At 39.9% G+C, this 27227-nt stretch overlaps 1 protein-coding gene across 12 annotated transcripts in view; it reads left to right on the forward strand.

Moving 5' to 3' along the window:
• Nucleotides 1-38: 38 nt before the first annotated feature.
• BIRC6 (baculoviral IAP repeat containing 6) overlaps nt 39-27227 on the forward strand; it is a 230257-nt gene continuing 203068 nt past the window's right edge. For all 12 annotated transcript variants that reach the window (XR_012379690.1, XM_073897238.1, XM_073897243.1 and 9 more), the window contains exon 1: nt 39-378. Coding sequence is in view for 11 of the 12 variants with exons in the window: in XM_073897238.1 (XP_073753339.1) it covers nt 54-378 (325 nt within the window). In the remaining variant the exon portion in view is untranslated. The remainder of the gene's footprint in view (nt 379-27227) is intronic.

A 27227-nucleotide genomic window follows, 5' to 3' on the forward strand; every position in this document is an offset into this window, starting at 1 on the left:
CGGCGCCTGACTTCACTTCCGGCTAACGCGCTTCGCTTGCCCCCTGGCCCCGGATGGTGACTGGCGGTGGTGCTGCACCTCCCGGGACTGTCACTGAGCCGCTTCCCAGTGTGATTGTGCTGAGCGCAGGCCGGAAGATGGCGGCTGCGGCTGCGGCGGCCTCGGGCCCGGGCTGCTCCTCGGCGGCGGGGGCGGGAGCGGCCGGGGTCTCAGAGTGGCTGGTGCTGCGAGACGGCTGCATGCGCTGCGACGCCGATGGGTTGCACAGCCTTTCCTACCACCCGGCGCTCAACGCCATCCTGGCCGTCACCAGTCGCGGGACCATCAAAGTCATCGACGGCACCTCGGGGGCCACCCTGCAGGCCTCAGCGCTCAGCGGTGAGTGTGCGGTACGCCGGGCGGGGGCCGGGCCCGCCGCGGGAGGAGCCGGGCCCGCGGGATGCCGGGGAAGGAAGCCGCCCAGCCCTGGGGCTCTGCCTCCGGCCGGGGGGAAGCGGCGTGACTGGATTGGGGTGGCGGAGGGCAAGGCTGGGGGTTCAGGCCTGCCTGTGAACCGAGGCCCGGAAGCTGGCGGAGGAGGACCGTGGGGCTTGGCTTTTTCAGCGGCTGCAGCTGGGAAGAAAAAAAGACTGGCGAGTCGGGGAGTGGTGGGAGTTGCCTTTCGGGCCTTGAGCGTCCGGTGTAGGTTGGTCCTCTGGGAGAGGTGAGGAGGCCTCGGAGCTCGGCATCTGAGAAGGCCAGGCCCCCGGGTCGGTTCTGGAGAAGGTGTCGCTGCTGATCAGGGAGCGAACGGGTCGCCCGGTTGGTCCCGACGTGAGAGCCTGGTGGCTGAAGGCGAGCGTCGGAGCCGGCATCTAAGCCATTCCCTCTGGTGGAGAGAAGCGGATAGTCGGCTGTTCGTAGGACCCGCAGGTGCAGGGATGTACAGTGGGCTTCGCGCCGGGGGGGGGGGTGGGGTGCGCCTGGAGTGGGGGTGGGGAGGGAAGTAGGCGGGTCGGCTGCCTGAACTCTTCGTCGACGACTTTAGGACTGTGGCGGACGCCATGGAAGACTAGACCTTGTCCCCTAGATCGGGGCTTCCAACTTCTACCCCCCAGTGATGAGAAACTCAGGCCCTTTGGTGTATGAAATATAGAGTCCTTTGGGTTCGTGATGAGATGCAACTTCATGCCCTCTCTCCTTGTTTTACCATAGCGAGCCGAAAGTTAGGATTCGGAGGTGTGTCTGAGTCTCGCCAGTGGAGGAGAGCACTTCTGGGTGGTGTAGACCTTGTTCCAGGAACGGGACTTTATGCATTCGGTGAACTCTCTGTATGCTGGAGTGGAGTGTTTCGGAATTGCCCTGGCTAAGTTGGGTTTGGCTGAGATGACCTTTCATTTGGGGTCAGATGATGTGTGGTTTAATTTAGAAGTTATAAGTTGAGATTGAAAAGTTAGTATATGAGTGAGACTCGTGCACAGAGGTATATATGACTGCGTTCAGACAAGTAAATTAGTTATGTGGCTTAACAATTCACTTATATTTTAACATACACAAATAAGGAAAGGTTATTCCAGTTTACTGTGTAATAAGGCACGTAAGAGTTAATAGCAATGTAGGGATAGAAGGATAAAATAAGAGGTTTAACTTTTGTCGATGTGATAGTTGTGAAAGAAATGGAGTGTATATACCTACAGAATATAAACCTGGATCATATCTAAGATATGTCTAAGGGAGAGTTTTGAATTGTAGGCTTGTAATTTTTCTTTTCTTGGCTTAGGTAAAGGACAGGAGGGGTGTCCCGGATGTAACAATGAGTAGTAACTGCAATTTGGACGTTAACAACTTGTAACTATGTATGAGAGGGAGATACTAATTAGTAATTGGATATCTTCTTAAACTCACTTAAAATATTTCAAAAACAGAAAGGTATAAAGAATAAGATGAACAACCATGTATCCCTGATTCTGTTTACGAAATAAAACATTAGAAAGTTGAAGCCTCTTTTCTGTCTCTTGGATTGTATTCCTCCAGTCCTCCCTCCCCCATGAGCATTCTCCTTAATTTGGTTTTATTGTTGTCACACGTTTTTATGTTTTTCAGTATATGCTTGTATCTTTAAACAACATCTAATACTGTCTTTCATGTTTTTAAACTTTGACCAATTGGTATCATAGTATATGTATTTGAATTTTTTATAAAAAGCCATATTACTGGAAGTTTTAAAATGTTTTTGATAGAAAGGAGTCCAATGGGGTGTTTTTATGCTTGGAGCTTATGTTTGAGAAAAATAATGTGTGTTAGAGTTTGTTATAAATGGTTGAGGAAATTGGACATGTATTAATGTGTCTGTTATGAAAGGTGAGAAAATAGTCACTCTGGTGGTAGATTCCTAAAGGGGAGGGTTTTAGGATTTTAACACAAGATTAAAGGTACATGCATAGAACATCATTGATTTCGGATAACTTAGCTGGGATATGTTGGGGAAAAATTGTTAATTAGAAGTGTGGGATTGAATACAATTGCAGATGCCCACACATTGAAGTTTGAGTATGTGATTTAAAATACGTGGAATAGTTTATGGAAGACAAAAGGATTACAGGAAAGGTTTGAAAGTAACAACAAAATCTGAAATATGTTCATTTATGAGAATTGCAGTTATTGATAATATTTACCAAAGGTTGTATAGAGTCTTATGTATGTCATCTATCAGGTGATTGGGGAGGGAATGCTGCATTTTTTGTCTTGCCTGGAATATGTATATTTTACATACTTATTTAGGAGGTTTGCTTTTAATGATTAATAGAGGGTGACAGTCCTATAAATAGAATGAGGAGAAGGTGCCACTAGTGACCATGGTCCTAAGATGACCCCTCTTTCCAGTTAAAGGGGCAAGGAGGCCCTTTGTTTTATACCCCAGCAGAAATACATCTTTGTGTAAAGGGAAAAAGAGTGGTGTAACCATATAGAGTTTTATTGGGTGATAGAGTTGTGCGTCTTCTGAATGGGTTCAGGGGTTATGGGGTTATGGGTAGCTTATTAGAGTAGATTGGAAATTGAAGGATGGGAGCAGGACTTGTGTGTATATATATTCAATTGGGTAGCAAAGTTGGTGAATTTTTGACTATGCCTACTAGTATGTATCTGTATCTGACATAAAATGTTTTTAAATACACTTTCATTAGATTAAGAGCTATCAGTATAACATAGGTTAGGCAAGTATTTGCTCCCTTTTAGCATTTAAGAGTTAAGAACTTGGAGTCTCTAGGCTGGTTACTTGGCCTGGCATTCTTTGACTTCCATGATTTGGCTTCTACCAGTCTCTCTAGTCTTGTCTCCCTATTTAGTTTTGTGAACTGGTTCATTTGATTTCCTTTCCTGACTCGGTGGTTTTGCTCTTTCTTGGAATGCACCAATTCCCTCCAGACATATCTTAGACATTTTTCAGGACATAGAGCAGATCTTAACTTCCTGGTTCTTTTAGTCTGAAGTGATCCACTGAACCCCTATTTGCATATTGTCCTCTTAATGTCTATTTCAGTAATTTGGCAACTTACTGTTCTAGTATGTTTTCTGTCTTGAACTATTTAAATTCCATTTTATTTAGCTTTTCACGAATATACGACGTCCGTTTAACTATATTTAAAACTCCTTGTGGGAAGGAACCTGTCCTCTTGTTTATATCATAACCCTCCTCAGGATGCCCAGGACAAAATATTAATAACTATTTTTCAGTTGTGTATATAGGCTTAATGAGTATTTTAAATGGATGCTTTCTTACGTACTGCTAAATAAACACCTTGTTTTCCCTTTTTCTTTTTTTTGAAGATTTTATTTAATTGACAGAGACAGCGAGAGAGGGAACACAAGTGGGGGGAGTGAGAGAGGAGAAGCAGGCTCCCCGCTGAGCAGGGAGCCCAGTGCGGGGGCTCGATCCCATCAGGCCCTGAGCCGAAGGCAGACGCTTAACGACTGAGCCACCCAGGCGCCCCTTCCCTTTCTTTTCTTAAATAGATTTTATTTTTTAGAGCAGTTACAGGTTCATAGTAAAATTGAGCAGAAAGTCCAGAGTTCCTAGATACCTCCTGCTCCCTGTGCACACAAAACCTCCCTTCACTATCAATGTGTTTGTTACAGTCAATGAACGTGCATTAACACATCATTATCACCCAAGTCTGTGGTTGACATTAGTGTTCACTTTTGGTGTTGTACATTCTCTGGGTTCTGAAAAATGGATATATCATACAGAATGGTTACACTTTCATAAAAATCCTCTCTGTTTTGCCTGTTCACCTGTCCCTCTCCTATACCCCCCCCCCCCGTCACTCCCTCATCTTTTGACTGTATAGTTTTTCCTTTTCTGGAATGTCATACAGTTGGAATTATATAGTAGGCTTTTCAGTTTGGCTTCTTTCAGTTAGGAATATGCATTTAAGTTCTTCCATGTCTTTTCATGGTTTGGTAGCTCATTTGCTTTTTAGCATTGAATAATATTCCATTGTCTGGATGGACCACAGTTCATTTGCACATTAACCTACTGAAGGACATCTTGGTTGCTTCCAGGTTGGGGCAGTTATGAATAAAGCTGCTATAAATTTTTGTATGCAGGTTTTTGTGTGGACTTGAGTTTTTAGTTCATTTGGGTAAGTAGCAAGGAGCACGAATGTCAGATCGTGTGTTAGGATTATGTTTAGTTTTATAAGAAACTGCCAAACTGTTTTCCAAAGCAGCTGTGCTCTTGTTTTCCCAGTGGTAGTGAATGAGAGTTCCTGTTGCTCCACATCCTTCTCAGCATTTGATGTTTTTTGGTTTTGGATTGTGGCCATTCTAATAGGCGTGTAGTGGTATCTCATTGTTTTATTTTGCAATTCCCTGATGACATATGAGCTGAACATCTTTTCTTAGGCTAATTTGTGCACTTTGGATTTTAAAAATCAAAATAGCTCTACATACACCACTTGACCATATTGTTTATATTCCTAGGTATGTTCCTCTCTTTAGCTGTAGTTCTTACAATTTAGCATAATAGGAAGGAGCCTGGTTTTGGAGACACTTGGCTTAGGTTAAGATCCCAATTTCTGCTTCCCTCACCTCCCAATTTAACTGTGTAACCTTGACTAACTTACTTCACATTTCTGTTCCAGTTTCCCCATTACAAAATGGGGATGATAATTGTCCTAATTGTGAGTGTTAATACACGGAAAGTTCTTAGAACAGTGTGTTTACTGTTCAAAAATATTTCTTCTATTTACTTGTAAATCTTTGTAGATACTCTTTTTTTCTTTTTTTCTTAAGCCTTTTTGATATTCTATGTTAAATCTTTTGAACTTCACCCTAAATTTCAACTTAGGAATTTTTCCTATTTACCACCTTTTATCATCCAGCAAAATCCATCTAGTTTTTGCTTTGATGTAAGAGTAAGGTACTATTAATTTTTTCAGTTTGTCTGTCCTTCCTTCCTTCCTTCCTTTTTAATTTAAGTGATCGCTACACCCAACATGGGGCTTGAACTCATGGCCCTGAGATCAAGAGTCGGATGCTCTATTGACAGAGGCAGCCAGGCACGCCTGTTCAGTATTTATTTGTTTAATTACTGATGGTGTTTTCTCTTGATTTCTGAAATAGTGCCCTCCTCCCCTAAATGTAGAACATTGTATATTGTTTGCTTTTTTGATAAACTTTTTTGAGGGCATGTGGAAAAGAATGGGTGTTTCTATTTTAGGTATTCCTGAATTTTGAATTTTAGCTCGCTTACTAACTCACTCTCTAAACTTCCTGAACTTCAGCTTCCTCATTTGTAAATTAAGGTTAACATTTAATAGAATGGTTGTGTAGATTAAGTGGTAAATGCGTTTAAAGTGCCTGATGCTGCTTGGCATATGTACACAGTGAATGTCAATTTTCTTAAGCCTCATGGGTGCTTGCTATTGCCTTGTTCCTCACTATTACTTTGAAAAAAGTTCACTGACTTAGTGTTTATATGCAGAGGACAGAGAGATATCGTTGAAATGTACATGGAAATGTAAATGTTCGTGACAAATATTACCTATTTGGATAAACGTCTTTCAGCATATTGGCATGGCTGAATGTCAGAATGAAGTTAAGACTGTTGTATTACTAGTTCTGTGTATACACGGATTGTTCATGTGGTATATGTACATAAGTAACTGAAGATGTATGTGTGTGGGTATTAATCAGTAGATGTTGTAGCATATGTGTAAAAGGAAATCATGTCTATTCGTTTCTGAAGTGGGTTCCAGATTTGTGTCACTGTGTGGAAACTCCAAAGCTGCTCAGTATTTTTAGACAAATAATCTAGTTTCACATTTCTTTGTGAATATTTCCCTTTGACGTTGAGTCTGATTTGATTTGAGAAATTTGCATGATGGTCATAAGTGAGAAAAAGATCACTGTACTCCAGTTGCAGTGGAGTTCAGATTGGGTGAATTTTTACTTCTTTATTTTTTGTTTGATATGAGCTTCTTGTTCAGACTTAAAGCCCAGAGCTGCTTGCTTCAAGAAGTCTTGGAGCATAGAAGACTAGTTAGGTTAGCCTGCATATTTCTCAGGAAATATTTTTTGGGATAAAACTCATACTTATTATCAGTTTGTTAGAGGTGGAAAATATTTGTTTACTACTTCCGAATCAGGCATGCATTAATTTGGATAAAATGTAAAATTTTGTAGGTCTCAGTTTTGGAAGTTGTAAATGATTCAGACCACTTCTATTTCCTGACTTACCTTGGTTCAGGCAGCCTTCCTAGTCTCAGTTATTCTTTTTTTTTTTTTTTTTTTAAGATTTTATTTATTTATTTGACAGAGAGAGACACAGCCAGAGAGGGAACACCAGCAGGGGGAGTGGGAGAGGGAAAAGCAGGCTTATAATTGAGCAGGGAGCCCGACACGGGGACTTGATCCCAGGACCCTGGGATCATGACCTGAGCCGAAGGCAGATGCTTAATGACTGAGCCACTCAGGCGCCCCTCAGTTATTCTTTTATGAAAGATAATAAACACAGTATAGAGTTGGGATTTCAGTAGCCCTAGAAGATAGTTGTCTCCTAAATGCCTCTGAGTTTGTTGTGTTTTTTTTTAAGATTTTATTTATTTGACGGGGAGAGAGAGAGAGAGCGCGTGCGCACGTGCGCACGCACAAGCAGGGGGAGAGGCAGGCAGAGGGAGGGAGAAGCAGGCTCCCTGCTCAGGGATGTGGGGCTCCATTCCAGGACCCCGGGATCATGACCTGAGCCAAAGGCAGACGCTTAACTGACTGAGCCACCCAGGCGCCCCTGCATCTGAGTTCTTTATAAAAACTTAATTGGGCAAATCTCTTTGTGGGCTGAGTACAAACTTTATGTTGTAGTTGACTGATTTTAGTAATGCTACATGATGACCTGCCTTATGTCAAAGACCTGCTGTTTTATTTTACTTATTTTTTAAGATTTATTTGAAGTGGGGGGGAAGGGGCAGAAGGAAAGGGAGAGTCTTTTTTTTTAAGATTTTTTTTTTGATTTATTTATTGAGAGAGAGAATGATACAGAGAGAGCATGAGAGTGGGGAGAGTCAAAAGGAGAGGCAGACTCCCAGCTGAGCAGGGAGCCTGATGTGGGGCTCAATCCCGGGACTCCAGGATCACGACCTGAGCCAAAGGCAGTCGCTTAAACAACTGAGCCACCCAGGTGCCCCGGAGAGAGAGTCTTAAACAGACTGTGCGCTGAGCGTGGAGCCGGGCTCTGTCTCATGACCCTGAGATCATGACCTGAGCTGAAACCAAGAGTCGAATGCTTAACCTAGGCACCCCTTAAGATTTTATTTTATTTTATTTATTTTCATTTTTATTTTTTTTAAAGATTTTATTTATTTGACAGAGAGAGAGACACAGCGAGAGAGGGAACACGAGCAGGGGGAGTGGGAGAGGGAGAAGCAGGCTTCCCGCGGAGCAGGGAGCCGGATGCGGGGCTCGATCCCAGGGCCCCGGGATCATGACCCGAGCCGAAGGCAGACGCTCAACGACTGAGCCACTCAGGCGCCCCAAGATTTTATTTTTAAGTAATCTCTATACCCAGCATGGAGCTTGAACTCACAACCGTGAGTTCAACCGCATGCTCTACCAACTGAGCCAGCCAGGTGCCCCAATTAGCTGTTTTATTAGCAAAACATTTTTTCTTAAGATTTTTTATTTATTTATTTGAGAGAGAGAGAGAATGAGGCAGAGCACGAGAGGGAAGAGGGTCAGAGGGAGAAGCAGACTCCCCGTTGAGCAGGGAGCCCGATGCAGGACTCGATCCCAGGACTCCAGGATCATGACCTGAGCCAAAGGCAGTCGCCCAACCAGCTGAGCCACCCAGGTACCCTATTAGCAAAAAATTTCCCACAATTAAGTAGAGTGCATTTATATTAAAATTAAAAATATTGTGCTGTTTTTAAGATCCTCCAAATTTATCCTTTTTTTTTTTTTTTTTTTTACATTTACCTCGGAAGTTTTCCTATTATCTGTTCAAAGATGGTTTTGCTCTAGCAAGAATTTCTTAGTCTTATAGTAGTTTTTAGACTTACTGAGAGTCACTATAAGAGGTCATCTTCTGGAGCCTAAGAGTTTGGGCTTAAATCTTGGTTCTATTTGATTTTTTTTTTTTAAGATTTTATCTATTTATTTGGCACAGAGAGACACAGCGAGAGAGGGAACACAAGCAGGGGGAGTGAGAGAGGGAGAAGCAGGCTTCCCGCGGAGCAGGGATCCCGATGTGGGGCTCGATCCCAGGCCCCTGGGATCATGACCTGAGCCCAAGGCAGACGCCCAATGACTGAGCCACCCAGGTGCCCCATTGGTTCTATTTGATCTTGAAGTTCATCCCGTAAAATGAAGATAATAATAGTGTCTACCCCATAAGGTGGTTGTATATATATGTACTCTATATAAGTATTTTTTATTGTGTTTTTATTCTTTTGGTAGTAGTGGCTATTTAAATATAGTAGACTTTCTGCTACAGATATTTTGTTGAAATGGCAGTATTCTTCCAGTTTTCCATGTATGTGGAAATGTGACTGGGGGAAATCTAATGGACATAATTATAATAACTTTTGTATTATAGGAGAAATATAAACTCTGTAAGTTAATTGATTTTGGACTTGAAATTGTTAAAAGAGCACGGTAATATGAAGAGCTAGTTGATTCGTATTTATACATTTATTGAACATATGCTAGATATGGGGGCACAAAATAATTAAGGCAACATTTTGGTCTTTGAATGCATGCTTGGTGATGTGTTTAGGTAAATCATTTTAGCGTAATGTTATAAGTACTATTATATGGATATGCAGAATGCTGTGTGAGTACAGAGGAGGTAGTTTCTTCAACCTGAGGGTAATAGAGAAGACCTCTCAAAGGAGGTTGTTTTTATGATTCATTTTGAAAGATGAGATAGTGAGAGGGAATGTTATAGGGATCGTCATTTTAAGCTAGGGTACTTGCTTGTGTGGAGACATTTTGATCTTTCAAAACGTGGTAAATTCAAGGAACAGAGAGAAGTTTTTGAAGGAAACCAGTTGGAGTTTAGGATGTGTGAGGGGATGGTTAGAGTTGAAGCTGAGAGAGAGGCAAAGACAAGATCATAGTATGTTTTGTTAAGAAATCTGACTTGAGGGGTGCCTGGGTGGCTCAGTTACTTAAGTGTCTGCCTTCACCTCAGGTCATGGTTCCAGGGTCCTGGGATCAAGCCTGCATTGGGCTCCTGCTCAGCAGGGGGTCTGCTTCTCCCTCTCCCTCTGCTGCTCCCCCTGCTTGTGCGTGAGTGCTCCCTGTCTCTCTCTCTCTCTCTCTCACAAATAAATAAAATCTTAGAAAAAAATTTTGACTTGATATCAATGGTAGGGAGCCATTGTAGGTTATTACATGATCAAATTTGTTTTTAGAGAGGTTTGAAACTAATGCCCAGGTGTGAGAAGTGATGAGAGCTTTGTGTAAGTTAGTTTGAAAGGTAGGAACCATAATTTTTGGTGAATGTGGGGATGAGAGAGATGGATAAGGTGAAAAGTACTCATGCATGGGTTCCCAATTTTGGTAACTGGGTGAATGGTATTTATTAATTGAAATAAGTAATACAAGAAGGTGTGGTGAGTGGTTTTTGTTGGAGAAGGTTGGGAGCAAGAGGGAGATAGTGATGTTGGTTGTGTTAATTTTGAGGTTCTTGAAGGACATCCAAGTAGTTATCTCCAGAAGGCTTTGGGAATTCAGAGTTGAGCTTGAGGATTTGGGAACACAGATTAGGAAAATTGGCAGTTAGAGAGAAAGCTGAGCCTAGTGATTAAGGATATTGGTTCTGGAGCCAGACTGCATTTCAGTCCATGATTCACCACTTATTATCTGTGCCCTTAGGTAAGATGCTTAACCTCTCTCTGCACACCTAACTCATTGGGTTATTGGAAAGATTAAATAAACTGATACATGTAGGTACTGCTTAATGCACCGTAAGCGTGCGATAAGGGTTACTTTTGGATTGGTGTTAATTATATAGTTCAATTCAACAAGTGTTTGTCTGCCATATGGGGATAGTAAGATTAATTTAAAATCCCCCCTGCCTCCCAATTTGGAAAGCTTTTAGAAGAGGTGACACCTTGGCTCCTGAAAGAAGAGGAGTTAGCCAGGTGGAGGGAACAGCATGAGCAAGAGCAGAGGCATGAAGCAGGTAGTATTTGTTACAGGCATGTTGGTATTGGAGTGCAGAGCTCAAGGATGGGCGTGATGAGATAGCCTGAGGATCTTGGGTTTGGTCCCTCTGACCTATGGCTACCATATTTTTCAGTGCAAGAACTCCTAGTTTCAGGTAAAAAATTTAGGGACCTGTTATTACAGGAGCTGTGTTTTTAGTGTCAGTTGAAAAAATACTGCCCAAGGCTACTATTTTGAAGTAATTTTTATTTTAGACCTATTACTGCATAATTTGAAAAATACTACAACACAGGGCGCCTGGGTGGCTCAGTCAGTTAAACCTCTGACTCGGTTTTGGCTCAGGTTATGATCTCATGGGTTGTGAGATTGAGCCTCATGCCGGGCTCCTGCTGAGCGGAGAGTGTGCTTGAAAATTCTCTCCCTCTGCCCCTACCCCCACTTGCATGCCCACGTGCGATCTCTCACTCTTCGTCTAAAATAAATAAATACATCTTTAGAAAACCCACTACAACAAAGATACTTTGGCCTTTCCTCCCTCCTGGTTTAGCTTTGAGATTTTTCCAGGGGAAATGATTCTGTTAAGGCTCTTCCATCTGCCCTCCAACTTCAAAATTTTTCTGTTATTATCTCCTAACTTGTTCTTTTTGTCTTTGTGGGTTTGTTTAATGCCCTCTTTATTTCTTTACTGTCTTTTTAGTGAGACTTGGAAGGGAGCAGAAGTAAACGTGCACCCATTATAACCTTGTTGTTTGGCACTTTGTACTTGTAACCGTACTTAAGTTGTTGAAAATTTGGTACTTTGTCTTTAGCAGTGTTGGCTGTAGCTACAGACAGATGACTATAAACAATAGTAGATTTCTGTAATATAGTTTGTAAGAACAGTAGGGAATGGGCAGGAGGACCTTTCTGATATGTGCATTATACTGCCCAAGGCCTTTGGCAAGATAACTTCTCAGAGTTAACATCTTTAAAATGGGCTAGTAATTCTCTTTTTTTTTAATTTATTTTTATTTACTTATTTATTTTACAATTTTTTTTTTTTTTGTAAAGTAGGCTCCATGTCCACTGTGGGGTTTGAACTCACGACCCTGAGATCAAGAGATGAATGCTCTGGGGCGCCTGGGTGGCTCAGTCGGTTAAGGGTCTGCTTTCGGCTCAGGTCATGATCCCCGGGTCCTGGGATCCAGCCCTGAGTCAGGCTCCCTCTTCAGCGGGGAGTGTGCTTCTCCCTCTTCCTCTGTCTCTCTCTCCAGTTTGTGCTCTTTCTCTCCCTCAGATGAATAAATAAAATCTTAAAAAAAAAGAAAAAGAATGCTCTACTAAGTGGTAATTTTTGCCCAGACTACTTCACCATCTTATAATGAATGCAGAGTCTTTGTAAACTGTAGCACCTCAAATGTGAAGGAAACAAAAAAGTTAAAACTCCTGGGGGGCGCCTGGGTGGCTCAGTCAATTAAGTGTCTGCCTTTGGCTCAGGTCATGATCCCAGGGTCCTGGGATCGAGTCCCACATCGGACTCCTTGCTCAGTGAGGAGCCTGCTTCTCCCTCTCCCTCTGCTGCTCCCCCTGCTTGTGCTCTCTCTCTCTCTCTGACAAATAAATAAATAAAAATCTTAAAAAAAAAATTCTGCTTGGGTCCCAGTATTTTTTCTTTTTTTAGATTTTATTTATTTATTTGAGACACAGAGAAGGCACCCACACACACGTAGGGGAGGGAGGAGAGCAGAGGTAGAGGGAGAGAGAGAATCTGAAGCAGACTCCCTGTTGAGCAAGGAGCCTCACATGGTGAGGGGCTCTGTCTCATGATTCTGAGGTCATGATCTGAGCCAAAATCAAGAGTCAGATGCTTAACTGACAGCCACCAGGCACTCTTTGGGTCCCGGAATTCTGACTTAAGTGGTCTGGAGTCGAGCCCAGGCCTGCTTTTTTTTTTTTTTTTTTAAAGAATGCCAGGTGATTCTAATGTGCACCTAGGTTTAGAGGTTCAAACTTCATGAGTAAGTTTGTTTGATAAGCTTGGGATAAATGAGAGACAGATTTCATTTGAATTGAATAGTATTCTATTTAGCCTTAATTTTTTGGTTAAGAAAAACCTCCCAAGTTAGTCTGCTACTAAAATCTCCCTCGTTGTGTTTTAAATTGTATTTAGTGACTATATAATGAAATATGCTTGTAAGCAGCAGGGATGTATCAAGGACCAAATTTCTCTTGGTTTCTATTTTGTCTTTCTCTGCTGTAATTCAGTTTTGGTTGATTTTTGAACCTGCTAAGTGCTCTGATACTGGTTGACCAAAATACCCCTATAGCCAAGGACAGTGACCTCATACTGGGGGCAGGAGTAAGGTAGGGGAAAATGGGGTTATGAAGGGTAGAGATGGCTGGGGTTATCTGTACCAGTTCAACTAGTTTCATGCCTGAACTGTCTTTGTTTCACGTTGTGTTAACAAACAAAACTGAGAATATTGTATTTTACCACATTATAGTTTAGTTTTAATATATTAAAAAGTTCTTCAAAACCATAGAAAATGATTCATTTATTCAAAAACATTTATTGTGTGTCAAGCACTGGTGATACACTAGTTAACAAAGTCCTTGCTTTGCTAGAGCTCATGGTTTAGTGGGAAGAGATATATTTCACACGCACTGTACCAAGTAGTGATAAATGCCGTAAGAAATTAGAGCTGGTACAAGATGGTAATGGGCAAATTTGTGCTATGAGGTGGTCTGGGAGGGTCTCTCCGAAGTGGCCCTTGAGCAAAGATGCCAGTGATGTGAGGAAGCAGCAGGGCAGATATCTAGGGAAGTTTTCTGTTGGCCTGTTACTGTAGTATGCAAAAACAGCTAGACGGATTTTCAGCATATTTGGATGGAATTTGACTTGGACTGACTTAAAATTTAGGCTATGTGAGGAATGATAAAGGGTCTGTGACTACTATTCTGGATATATGTGCCTTCTGTATTCATCAGAGAACGGTAGTTCAAATATGAGCTCCAAATAGAAATTCATGGGGTGTGTCCTCCATATTATAGAATTGTTTTAATTTATAGCTGAGTTCCTTCTCACATGGACAGCTTTGTGTAGCAACAGGAATTTGTATATAGATGGTTAGGGTTATCTTGAGCAATATTAGATAGAGAAAGCAGCTCCCAAATTTTGCTTAATTATAGCCAGCTCAGAATTCTGAAGGAAGAATGGAACTATTGTATCCCAAGGTGATTGGGAGATTTAACTGTAACAAATTGAATAATATATGTTGAAATAGTTCCCAAAATTTCTTGCAGGGAGTAGGTCTTTAACGATTGAGTCCCATCCCTGGAAACTTCAGTGATGATTATGTTCTTAAAACTTTCTCAGTTGTTATCAGGTACTTAAGATTATAGTAAAATAGGTGGTTTGGTGGAACTTTTGGATAAAGTGAGTAGAGAGAATTGGAACTTGGAACTCTGTCTCTTTTTTTTAAAGATTTTATTTTTTAAGTAATCTTTATACCCAAGGCGGGGCTTGAACTCACAACCCTGAGATCAAGAGCCACATGCTCCACTAACTGAGCCAGCCAGGCGCCCTGGAACTTGGAATTCTTAATTCCAGTAAGTCTGTATCTTTTGGAGACCCACTCTCATGCCTAGGTAGATGTTGATTCTCTTATTTGGAATAAGACTATCACTGCTTTGCATTTCATCCATTTGTTACCCTTTTTTCATGGCCTCGCACCTGAACTTTCCCAAACTTTCTTTGCTTTGCACTGACTTTAGTTTTACAGGAATACTTGCCTTGGGTTTGAATAATATAGTGTACTAACAACTTTTGTTAAGTTACTTTAATTATATTTTAAAATCATTGTAAGAACATTAATTTTATACTCCCTTTATTGACCTTGATGTTTTTATATACTGTGTTTTAGTAGAGTATTTTAAGCATTGAACTCTGATATTATCTCTGTGGAAATGGAATTTTACAGTGTGTCCTGTCAGTTTGCAAAGATAATGTAATTCAGATAATATTTTTGCAAGTTTTGTAGGGTTGCACATGGATAGTGCCTTGATAAAGAATTGACTATTTCTTGAAGTGGGTATTAGGATTAAATGATTTTAAAAAACACAGTTTCCTACCTTTGTGAATTTCCATTTATTATAAGACATCAAGTAGACTAAGGAAAAGAGTAGTCACCTATGATTTTGTTACTTAGGGATGGCCATTGTTAGCATTTTGGTATGTAACAATTTCTTTTTGCTTTTTTCTATTGTTTGATATATTTTTTAAGGAAGTTTTTAAAGTTTTTATTTATTTGAGAGAGAGCAGGGCTCCATCCCACGACCTTGAGTTCATGACCTGAGCTGAAGGTGACACCTAACCGACTGAGCCACCCAGGTGCCCCATTGTTTAATATATTTTTATAGAATTTGGATTGCAGTGATATTTTATAAACTATTTCCCTCCCTTTACTTAGTTAATAGCATATTATAGATATTTTCCCATTTTTTCTAATATAATATTTTAAAATTTTAATACTCTACAATAAGATAGCCTGTTTTTTGTGTATTACCAATACATGCATAGATTCATGTAACTGCCACTACAATTAGGATACAGTTTCAACACCTGTGCTGTTTCCTTTATAGTCTACCCCTCCCCCATCCTGTTCCCCTCCAGCCTTTGGCAATCAAGTTTTCCATACTATTTGTCTTTTCTAGAATGTCCTAGAAATGGAATCCTACAGTATGTAACCTTTTGATAATGACTTTTTGCAGTTAGCATAATGTCTGAGATTCACTCAAGTTGTTACATGTATCATGTATCAGTAGTTCTTTTTTTTTTTAATACATAAACAGTATTTCATTGTATGGATGTGTCACCATTTTTTAGTCAATCACTCACTGAAGGACACTTGGGTGTTTTCAGCTTTGGTGATTATGGATAGAGCTACTATAAATGTTTGAGTACAGGTTTTTTGTGTGAATGTAAGATTTTACGTCTCTAGGATAAATACATAGAAGTGGGATTACAGGACCATTTGATAAGTTTATATTTAATCTTATAAGAAACTGTCAAACCAGGATGCCTGGGTGGCTCAGTCTAAGTGTCTGCCTTCAGCTCAGGTCATGATCCTGGGGTCTTGGGATCAAGCCCCTCGTCAGGCTTCCTGCTCAGTGGGGAGTCTGCTTCTCCCTCTCCCTCTTTTCCTCCTCCCTGCTTATGTCTTCTCTCTTTCTCAAATAAATGAATAAAAAATAAATCTTAAAAAAGAAACTGTCAAACCTAGTGTGGCTGTGCCATTATGTTTTTCCATTAAAAATATGAGTTCCACTTAACTCTGCATCCCTATAAGTGCTTCGTCTGTATATTGTTAAAAAGTCGGTACTACCCAAAGTGATTTATAGATTCAGTGCAATCTCTGTCACAATCCCAATGATTTTTTTTTTTTGCAGAAATAGAAAAACCCACATAAAGTTCATGTAGAATCTCAAGGGATTCTACAAAGTGTTCTTGAAAAAGAAGAACAGTGTTGAAGGACTCACATTTCAAAACTTACTACAGTTTTACAGTAACCAAAACAATGTGGTACTGGTGTAGACAGACATAAAGACTAATGGAATAGAGAGCACAGAAATAAGCCCTCACATATGTCGTGAATGATTTTTGACAAGAAGGCCAACACCATTCAGTGGGGGAAAAGGACAATCTCTTCAAGAAATTGTGCTGAGAAACGTTGGATATCCACATTGCAAAAGAATGAAGTTGGACACTTAAACATAAGAGCTACAACTACTATAAAGCTCTTAGAAGAAAACAAAGGGGGAAGCTTCATGACATTGGATTTGGCAGTGATTTTTTGGATATGACATCAAAGGCACAGGCAACCAAAGAAAAAATAGACAAGTTGGACTTCATCAAAAGGAAAACTTTTTGAGCATTGAAGGACACTATCAAAAGAGTAAAACAGCAAACACATAATATGAGAAAATATTTGCAAATCACATATCCAGGTATATATAAAGAATTAATATTCAGAATGTGTAGAGAACTTTAACGTCTCAAGAACAACAAAATAACCCAATTAAAGAATGAGCAAAATATTTGAGTAGATCTTTCTTCAGAGAAGAAATACAAATGGCCGAAAAGCACATGAAAAGATGTTCAACATCACTAATATTTTGGGAAATATAAATTAAAACCACAGTGCAATACCACTTCCCACCCATTATAGTGACTGTCATTAAAAATAATAATAAGTGTTGGGGGGTGGGGGGATGGGTTAGCCTGGTGATGGGTATTAAAGAGGGCACATTCTGCGTGGAGCACTGGGTGTTATGCACAAACAATGAATCATGGAACACATCAAAAACTAATGATGTAATGTGTGGTGATTAACATAATAAAAAATTATTAAAAAAATAAGTGTTGGCAAGGATGTGGAGAATTGGAACCTTCGTATTGTACACTCTTGGTGGGAATATAAAATAGTGCAGCTCTTATGGAAAACAGTATAGTGTTTCCTCAAACAATTGAAAATAAAATTACCATGTGATATCACAATTCCACATCTCAGTATATACCCCAAAGAATTGAAAGCAGGGTCTTGAAAAAATATTTGTACACCATGTTCAAAGCAGCATTATTCCCAATAGTCAAAAAGTAGAAGCCACCCAAGTGTCCATTGATGGCTATATGGATAAACAAAATATGGTGTATATATACAATGGAATATTAGCCTTAAAAAGTAAGGAAATTTTGACACTCACTGCAGTGTGGATAAACTGAAGACAAAATGCTTATTGAAAAAAGCCCATCACAAATGGACAAATACTGTATGACTCCACTTATAATGTGGTACTTAGAAGCAGTCAATTTCTTAGAGATAGAAAGTAGAATAGTGATTGCTGGGCACTGGGGGGTATGGAGATGGAAAGGAGGAGTTAGTGCATGATGGTTATAGAGCTCAAGTTTTGCAAGTTTTGCACCATCCATTCTGTGGATGGATGGTGGTGATGGTTGCACAACAGTGTGAATGAACTTAATGCCACTCAACTGTGCGCCTAAAAATGGTTAAAATGCTAAATTTTGCTATGTTGATTTACCAGAATTAAAAATAACTTAAAAAATCAAATGGCCATGTTTATGTGGGTCTATCTCTGGATTCTCTTCTGTTCTATAGATCTGTATGTCTAACCATTTGCCACTATTATATTTTCTTGTGGGGTACTATAAGTTTTTTTTTCTTTTAAGATTTTATTTATTTATTTGACAGAGACACAGTAAGAGAGGGAACATAAGCAGGGGGAGTGGGAGAGAGAGAAGCAGGCTTCCAGTGGAGCAGGGAGCCCGATGCGGGGCTCGATCCCAGGACCCTGGGATCATGACCTGAGCTGAAGGCAGACGCCTAACAACTGAGCCACCCAGGCGCCCCGGTACTATAAGTTTTATAGTAGGTCTTAAAATCATGTAATGTGATTTGTCCAGCCTTATTCTTTATCAGAATTGCTTTAGTTATTCCAATTCTTTTGTCTTTTCAAATAAATTTTATTTTATTAAAAAGATTTTATTTAAGACAGAGCAAAAGGGAGGGAGAGGGAGCTTGAGCAGGCGGAGGGGCATAGGGTGAAGGAGAAGCAGACTCCCCACTGAGCAGGGAGCCCAACATGGGGTTCCATCCCAGGACTCCAGGATCATGACCTGAGCTGAAGGCAGATGCTTAACTGACTGAACCACCCAGGTGCCCCTCAAATAAATTTAAGAATCACTTTATATCTAAAAAATCCTGCTGGGATTTTTTTCCTTTTTTTTTTTTTTTTTTAAAGCAGACCCCACACCCAGTTGTGGAGCCCAATGTAGGACTTGAACTCACGACCCCGAGATCAAGACCTTAGCTGAGATCAAGAGTCAGACGCTTAACCCACTGAACCTCCCAGGTGCCTCTCCTGCTGGGATTTTGATCGAAATTACATCAAATCTATAGAGCAATTTGGGGATTATTGACAACTTTATTATATTGACCCTATATTATATTGACTTTATTATATTGACCCTTCTAGTCCCTGACCATGGTTTCGTTTAGGTCTTTTTTTGTTTTTTAAAGATTTTATTTATTTATTGACAGAGAGAGACTCAGCGAGAGAGGGAGCACAAGCAGGGGGAGTGGGAGAGGGAGAAGCAGGCTTCCCGCGGAGCAGGGAGCCTGATGCGGGCTCAATCCCAGGGCCGAAGGTAGATGCTTAATGACTGAGCCATCCAGGCGCCTCCGTTTAGGTCTTTGATTTCTTTAACCAGTCTTTTGTACTTTTCAGCATGCATATTCTGTATACTTTTTGTTAGATATATATCTAAGTATTTTATTATGCTTTTTAAAAAAATTTATTTATTTGACAGAGCACAAGCAGGGGGAATGGCAGGCAGAGGGAGAGGGAGAAGCAGGCTCCCTGCTGAGCCGGGAATCCAATGCGTGGCTCAATCCCAGGACCCTGGGATCATGACCTGAGCCAAAGGCAGATGCTTCACCAACAGAGTCACACGGGAACCCTTATTTTATGTTTTTAAAGCTATCATAAACTGGTTTTTGTAGATTTCAGTTTCAGATTTCTAGTATGTTGAAGTACAGTTGATTGATTTTTATGTACTTTGTTTACTCTAACCTTGCCAAACTCATTTATTAGCTCTAGGAGTTTTGTTTTTAGATTTTCTTCATAGGTTCATCATGTTGTCTGTGAATAGGGACAGTTTCATTTGTTCCTTTCTAATCTGTATGGCGTTTAAATCCTTCTCATTTCATATTGCAGTGGCTAGATCTTCCAGTATGATCTTGAATAGGAGTGGTGAGAGTGTGTCCTTGCATCGTTTCTGATTATAGGGGGAAAGTATTCATTGTTTTACCGTTAATTATGTTGATAGTGGTAGGATTTTTGTACATGTCCTTCATCAGGTTGAGCAAATTCCCTTTCATTTCTAATTTGCTGAGTTTTTTTTTTTAAGATTTTATTATTTATTTATTTGAGAGAGAATGAGAGAAAGAGAGAGAGTACATGAGAGGGGGGAAGGTCAGAGGGAGAAGCAGACTCCCTGCTGAGCAGGGAGCCCGATGCGGGACTCGATCCTGGGACTCCAGGATCATGACCTGAGCCGAAGGCAGTCGGTCAACCAACTGAGCCACCCAGGCGCCCGAGTTTTTTTTTTTTTAATCATGAAAAGTTTAATCATAAACTTTTTTTTAATCATAAAAAAATCATGAATTTTTTGATCATGCCAAATGCATCTATCATGTAGCTTTTCTTCTTTAAGCTATAGTATGGTAACTTATATTGATTGATTCTTGAATATTGAACCAGTTTTTGTTTTTTTTTAAGATTTTATTTATTTATTTGACAGAGAGAGACACAGCGAGAGAGGGAACACAAGCAGGGGGAGTGGGAGAGGGAGAAGCAGGTTTCCCGCCATGCAGGGAGCCTGAGGCAGGGCTCGATCCCAGGACCTTGGGATCATGACTTGAGCCGAAGTCAGATGCTCAATGACTGAGCCACCCAGGCGCCCCTTGAACCAGTTTTATATTCCTGGGATAACTCTACTTGGTCCTGGTCTATTATTCTTTTTATATTTGCTGAATTCCATTTGCTTTTATTTTGTGGAGGGTGTTTGCATCGATATGTGTGAGGGATAATGGTATATAGTTTTTTTGGGCGTTTTCTAGACTTGGCATCAGGTTAATGCTGGTTTCGTAAAATGAGTCTGAAAGTATTCCCACTATTCTTTCTTGGAGGAGAATTGTGTAGAATTGGTGTTACTTGTTACTTAAATATTTGATAAAATCCTGCAATAAAGTCAGGTAGGCCCGGAGGTTTCTTTGGAAGATTTTTAACTATGAATTCAATTTCCTTAATTCAGAGTATCTGTTTCATATGGGATGTTTTGGTACTTTGTGGTTTCAGTCAATTGGTACATTTCACCTCTACCTTCAATTTTATATGTGTAGCTCTGTCTTTATTATTCCCCAATTATCTTTTTAAGTTTGTAGTATTAAGTATATTTTGGCAGTCTGAGTTTTCAGGTTTCTTTATTTTGGCCACCTAAGTTGTCAAGTTTATGTGTATAGTGTTGTTCATAGTATTTTATTACCTTTTTTTTTTTAAAGATTTTATTTATTTATTTGACAGAGAGAGAGAGGGAACACAAGCACCGGGAGTGGGAGAGGGAGAAGCAGGCTTTCCGCGGAGCAGGGAACCCGATGCAGGGCTTGATCCCAGGACCCTGGGATCATGACCTGAGCCAAAGGCAGACAACTTAATAACTGAGCCACCCAGGTGCCCCTTCTTATTACCTTTTAATGTTGCAGGATCTATAGTGTATTTTCTCTTTTGTTCTTGATGTTATTGGTAATTTGTGTCTTTTTTCTTTGCTATCCTTGCCTAGAGATTTACCAATTTTACTGATCTTTTCAAAGAACACTTTTTTGCTTGCCTTGATTTTTCTCTATTTTTGTATTTTCATTTTCATTGATTCCTGCTATCGTTACTTTTCTTTTGCTTGTTATGTATTCATTTTGCTCTTCGTTTTCTAGTTTTTCTGTTTTTATTTATTTTTATTTATTTATTAGATTTTATTTATTTGAGAGAGAGAGAGAGAGAGCATGAGAGGGTGTTGGGTCAGAGGGAGAAGCAGACTCCCTGCTGAGCAGGGAGCCCGATGCAGGACTTGATCCCGGGACTCCAGGATCATGAACTGAGCCGAAGGCAGTCGCTTTAACCAACTGAGCCACCCAGACGCCCTTTTTCTAGTTTTTTTAAATAGGAAGCTTAGGTTGTTGATTTGAGACCTTCTTCCCCACCCCAGTATAAGAATTTAGTTCCTACATAGGCTTTACAGTTCGGGGCTTGATCTCAGTACCCTAAGATCATGACCTAGGCCGAAATTAAGAGTCGGAGGCTTACCCGACTGAGCCATCCAGGCGCTCTGCTGTATGTGTTTTGAAGTTCTGTTAGGTGTGTACGTATTTAGTATTGCTTTTTCTTCTTTGTGAATTGGCCCTTTAATCACGTAATGACCTCATTTATCCCTGGTTATTTTCTTTGCTCTGATCTTTGTTTAATATAAATATAGCTACTTCATCTTTTCTTTAACGTTTGCCTGAAATATCTTTTTTCCATCCTTTTATTGTAAATTTTTATTGTTATTTATTTTTAAAAGATTTTATTTATTTTAGAGAGCACTCACGTCCGTGCAGGTAAGAGCTGGGAAAGATGCAGAAGGAGAGGGAGAGAGAATCTGAAGCAGACTCCACACTGAGTGTGCAGCCCTTCATGGGGCTCAGTCACACAACCGTGAGATCATGACCTGAGCCGAAACCAAGAGTCAGATGCTTAACTGACTGAGCTACCCAGGCGCCTCTAATTTTTTTTTTAGAGCCCACTGTGGGACTTGAACTCATAACCCTGAGATCATGACCCCAGCTGAAATGAAGAGTTGGACGCTGAGCCACCAGTCACCCATATTTTTTTTATTTTTGAGTAATCTTTACACCCAAGGTGGTGCTTGAATTTACAACCCTGAGATCAAGAGTCACATTACTGAATGAACCAGCCAGTGCTTCTTTTATTCTCTTAGAAGGGTAAAAATTTCTTATAGACGTCACAGAATTGGATTGTATATGTGTTTTTCACTTCTTTCTGACAATTGGTCTTTTAATTGGCATATATTTAGACTGTTTATATTTAATGTAATTGTTGACCTTTTGAATTAGATACTCTATTTTGTTATTTACTTTCTCCCTTTTCCTCTGTTTCCTCTCCTTTTCCCTTTTTTTTTGGTTATTTTATTTATTTATTTATTTTTTAAGTAGACTCTGCCCAACATGCATGGGGCTTGAACTCACTACCCCTTGATCAAGAGTTGAATGCTCCACTGACTGAGCTAGCCAGGTGCCCCTCGTTATTTGATATTTTAATTATTTTAACTTTTTATTTTTTTACTGTAATTATGTGTATATGTTTTTTGTAGTTACTTGAGGGATTGCAATATATGTACTTTTCACAGTGTATTTAGAATCAGTACTTTACCAATTTAAGCAGAACGTAGGAACCTTTTTACTATATCGTAGTCTCCCCTCTTTTAAAAGTTAGTTTACTTGTTCATTACATCTACATCCATTAGAAACCCTCTCAGACAATATAATGTTTTGCTTTCAGTTTTCAAATATATTTTAAAGAACAGACAAAAAAATCATTGGTTATATATACCATTCCTCTTGATCTTCCCTCATTTCTGTTACTGTTAAGTTTTCTGAAATGATTTTTCTTATATTTGATGAACTTCCTTTTGTAGTTCTTTTGAGTAGCTTTGCTGGCAAAATTTCTCTATAGTATTCCTTCATCCAAGAATTTATTTCACCTTCTTTTTTTTTTAGTTTATAAGCAACAGAAATCTATTTCTCACAGTTCTGGAGGCTGGGAAGTCCAGGATCAAGGCATCAGCATGGCTGTGTTCTGATGAAGACCCTCTTCTTGGTTCATAGCTTGTGCCTTCTCACGGTGTCCTCACATGGTGGAAGGGACATGGGATCTCTCTGGAACCTCTTTTAGAAGAGCGCTAGTCTCACTTCCAGGGGACACATTCAGACCATAGAGTATGGCATCATGTCTGATCTGCCCAGTGGTGCTTGATTTAGGCTCCTTGAAAAATAACAGTGATGGCAGCTGATGAGCAGCCAATTCTTTTGATGGTCTTCTGTTGAAGAAGTAATCTTCAGTGGTTTCCATCATAAATAGTTTTGCCAAGTGCAACTGAGTTTACTTCCAGAAAGTGGTCGCTTTTCTGTTCAGAGAGTTGTTGCTGTTCTTTTCTTCGATCTCCTGTTGAGTTCGTAGGTGTTCAGAATGGTTTGATCCCTATTCAGCTGAATTCCTGAGACCAGACGAAATCCGGGTCTCCTACTCCTCCGCCATCTTTCTCTCACCTTCATTTCTGATGGACATTTTTGTTGATATAGAATTTCTTTTTCTCTAGTACTTAAAAAAAATTGTCCACTTCCTAATGAGCTTTATGGTTTTTAATGATACATGTTTTTATTCTATTATTACTTCCATGAAAATAATGTGTCATTATTGTCTGTTTGCTTTCAAGTGTTAGTCTTCAGAAACTTGCTGTGTCTGGCTGTGAATTTTAACCTGTTTTGTGAAGTTTTCCCTTCCCAGAAAGAATATCTGCACTAATACAAGTCATTAGTGTCAATTAGGGGTCTGCAAACCCTTGTAGCTCTCAGGCTGTCTCCTAATTTTATAAATAAAGTGTTACTGGCACACATCCACACCCATTTATTTACATGTGGGCTATGGCTGCCTTTGCACTACAGCGGCAGAGGTGAGTAATTGTGAGAGAGTCCATGTATCTTGTGAACTTTAAAATATTTACTGTCTGACCCTTTTCACAAGAAGTGTGCTGATTTCTGTTGTACACGGAGGAATTTGAGTTTCCTGCTCATTTTTTTAACTTTATCCATGCAGGTTTAAAAGTCACTTAAAAAAAAAAAGATTTTTAAATTTATTTTAGAGAGAGAGAGAGAGAGAGAGAGAGTGCACACACAAGCGGGGGGGGGGGGCAGAGAAAAAAAATCTCGAGCAGCCTCCCCACTGAGCATGGTGCCTGACATGGGGCTTGAGATTGTGACCTGAGCCAAAATCAAGAGTAGGCTGCTTAACTGAGCCACTCAGGCATCCCTTACAGATTACTTCTGTACAAAGTTCTAAAAAGGTTCAGTATGTAGTACAGGGTATGTACCGTAGTTTTTTCCTTCTATTTAAAAGCCAAAAATAACTTTTTAGCTAACTCTTCTTGGAAAACATAACAAACATTATTTAAGCATAGCTTACCTTTCTTTGAGAAATTTATTTTCCAAATATTTTAAACTCATAAGGCAAATGAAATAATAAATGGTTCATGCCAAAATGGGATTAAAGTTTTTTAAAGGTAGTTTTGGGAGATATAATTTAAGTATAGGTCATAAGTTTATCAATATTATTGGTAACATTAAAATATATTGAGTGTTGAATAGTAATACAACTAAAATCATGAATCAAAGCATCATGAATAAAAGTATAACTCAGTATTCTACAAGACTTAGAAAACATGTTTTCTGAGTGACACAGTCAAGCTCTATTATAGGTTTCTTGATTTCTTCATCTCTTTTTTTCTTTCTGTGCTTAAAATGGTTATTCTTATGACTAAAAATAAATGTTGAATTTACCTGATTGTGAAACCCGTGTTTTTTTTGTGTTTTTTTTTTTTTTTTTTTTTTACTGTACAAACACTCAATTCTGGGTCAGACCTAAACATGCATGGATTTCATTTTTAACTGAAATTAGAGGATTTCTGTCCTGTCTTGTTGCTTCCTAAATAAGAAAAGACTTGCTCAAACATGTAAGAAGTTGAAAAGTTCCAAAAATATTCTTCGTTCATTGCAAGATACTTTAATTGCACAGAAATCTAGGATTTTTTTTTTAAAGATCTTATTTATTCATGACAGACAGAGAGAGAGAGAGAGAGAGAAGCAGAGGGAGAAGCAGACTCCCAAGGAGCAGGGAGCCCGATGCAGGACTCGATCCCGGGACCCTGGGATCATGACCTGAGCCGAAGGCAGACGCTTAACCATCTGAGCCACCCAGGCGCTCTAGGATTTTTTTTTTAAGATTTTATTTTAAATAATCTCTGTACCCAATATGGGGCTCAAACTCACAACCCTGAGATCAAGAGTTGGATGCTCTACCGACTGAGCCAGCCAGGTGCCCCATCTAGGACTTTTCTAGGGGCAGAAGAGTAAATCTCGAGCATACTGCCAGGGTACATTAAGAAAGCTGTCCTCTCAAAAATAGTCTTCAGGCTGAGTAAAAGATTGAGAGAAAGGGTCGGTAGTGGGTTAAATAATCTTCCCTCAAAATTGATGTCTACATGGAACCTTAGACTGTGACCTTATTTGGACATAAGATTTTTGCAGATGTAATTAAAATGAGGTCTACGAGCTTAGAAGATCCTTCAGGGGGCTATGGCTGATAATACCCTCCTTTCTTCCCCCTGTGCAGTACAGCCCTCTGCTTATGGATGACCTTCCATAACTAAGGTCAAAAACTGGGAATGAACTCATCCTAATGAACATAGTCTTATTGCATGCTGCTATACTGGCTTGAAGAAATTGTCAGCAAGACTGCTTGATCACTGTGCATTACTTTGAGTGCTAGTACTGTATAGTGTATAAGAAGTTGTAAAAACAGTGTTGACTTTTTTTCAGTCAAGATCTGTTGAGGAATCTCTCTCTAGTGGCATGATTTGGATGGAATTCTCTAGAGTTGCATGGAAACCCATTTGGAAATTGGTATAGAGTCTCAGTACTTACATCTTATACCTCTTTTGGGAACTTTTAACAAAATTATAATTTTGGGGACTCCTGGGTGGCTCAGTCAGTTAAGCGTCTGCCTTCGGCTCAGGTCATGATCCCAGGGTCCTGGGATCGAGCCCCGCATTGGGTTCCCTGCTCCGCGGGAAGCCTGCTTCTCCCTCTCTCACTCCCCCTGCTTGTGTTCCCTTTCTCGCTGTGTCTTTCTCTGTCAAATAAATAAAAGCTGAAAAAAATTATAATTTTTATAATTTGTTACTTAAATGTACATATCTAAAACAGTAAAGCAGAATTTGCACTTTGTTTTTCAAAATTTTATAGTTATGTGTGGGGGCAGAGGGCATATATTAGAAATCTAAGTGCCTTTTACTCAGGTTTGCTGGAAGCCTAAAATTGTTCTAAAAAAAGAATAGCTTTTTTTTCTTTAAGATTTATTTGAGAGAGAGAGAGCGCACGCGTGAGCAAGAGTAGGGGGAGGGGCAGAGGGAGTGGGAGAGAGAATCTCAAGCAGACTCCCCGCTGAGCTCTTAGCAGGATGCGGGGCTCTATCTCATGACCCCGAGATCATGACCTTAGCTGAAACCAAGAGTCAGATGCTCAACCATCTGAGCTACCCAGGCACCCCATAAAGAAGTCCTTAAAAATATATATAGTTAATGAGTTTTGGAGTTTTGAAATGATCTTTGCAAGTTCTTACACAATTTTACTGAGTTTCTATAATTTGTGTTTCTTGTGGTTTTATCTAGGTATTAGAAGTGCTAGGTAAATATTCTTGTTTTATTGTATTACAGAGATTATTTTCCTTTATGCTAACATATATTTCAGACCTCTAATTCTGAAACTGAACTATAGATTTTTGTTTCGTTTTATGTAGATAATGAATTAGTTCCTAATCAGTTTTGTAATGCCTCCAAGCTGTCTGTTAGAGTCCAAAAGAGCTATAATAATCTGAAATTAAGAATACCAACCCAGGGGCGCCTGGGTGGCTCAGTTGTTAAGCGTCTGCCTTCGGCTCAGGTCATGATCCTAGGATCCTGGGATTGAGTCCCACACTGGGCTCCCTGCTCAGCCGGGAGTCTGCTTCTCCCTTTCCCACTCCCCCTGCTTGTGTTCCCTCTCTCACTATGTCTCTCTCTGTCAAATAAATAAAATCTTTGGGGAAAAAAAATAAAAAGAATACCAACCCAATATTCATTGATTATAACATGTTTTATA

Source organism: Callorhinus ursinus, unplaced genomic scaffold, assembly GCF_003265705.2.
Source record: "Callorhinus ursinus isolate GAN/ISIS: 27379988/994484 unplaced genomic scaffold, GSC_fseal_2.0 scaffold10, whole genome shotgun sequence".
NCBI lineage: Eukaryota > Metazoa > Chordata > Mammalia > Carnivora > Otariidae > Callorhinus > Callorhinus ursinus.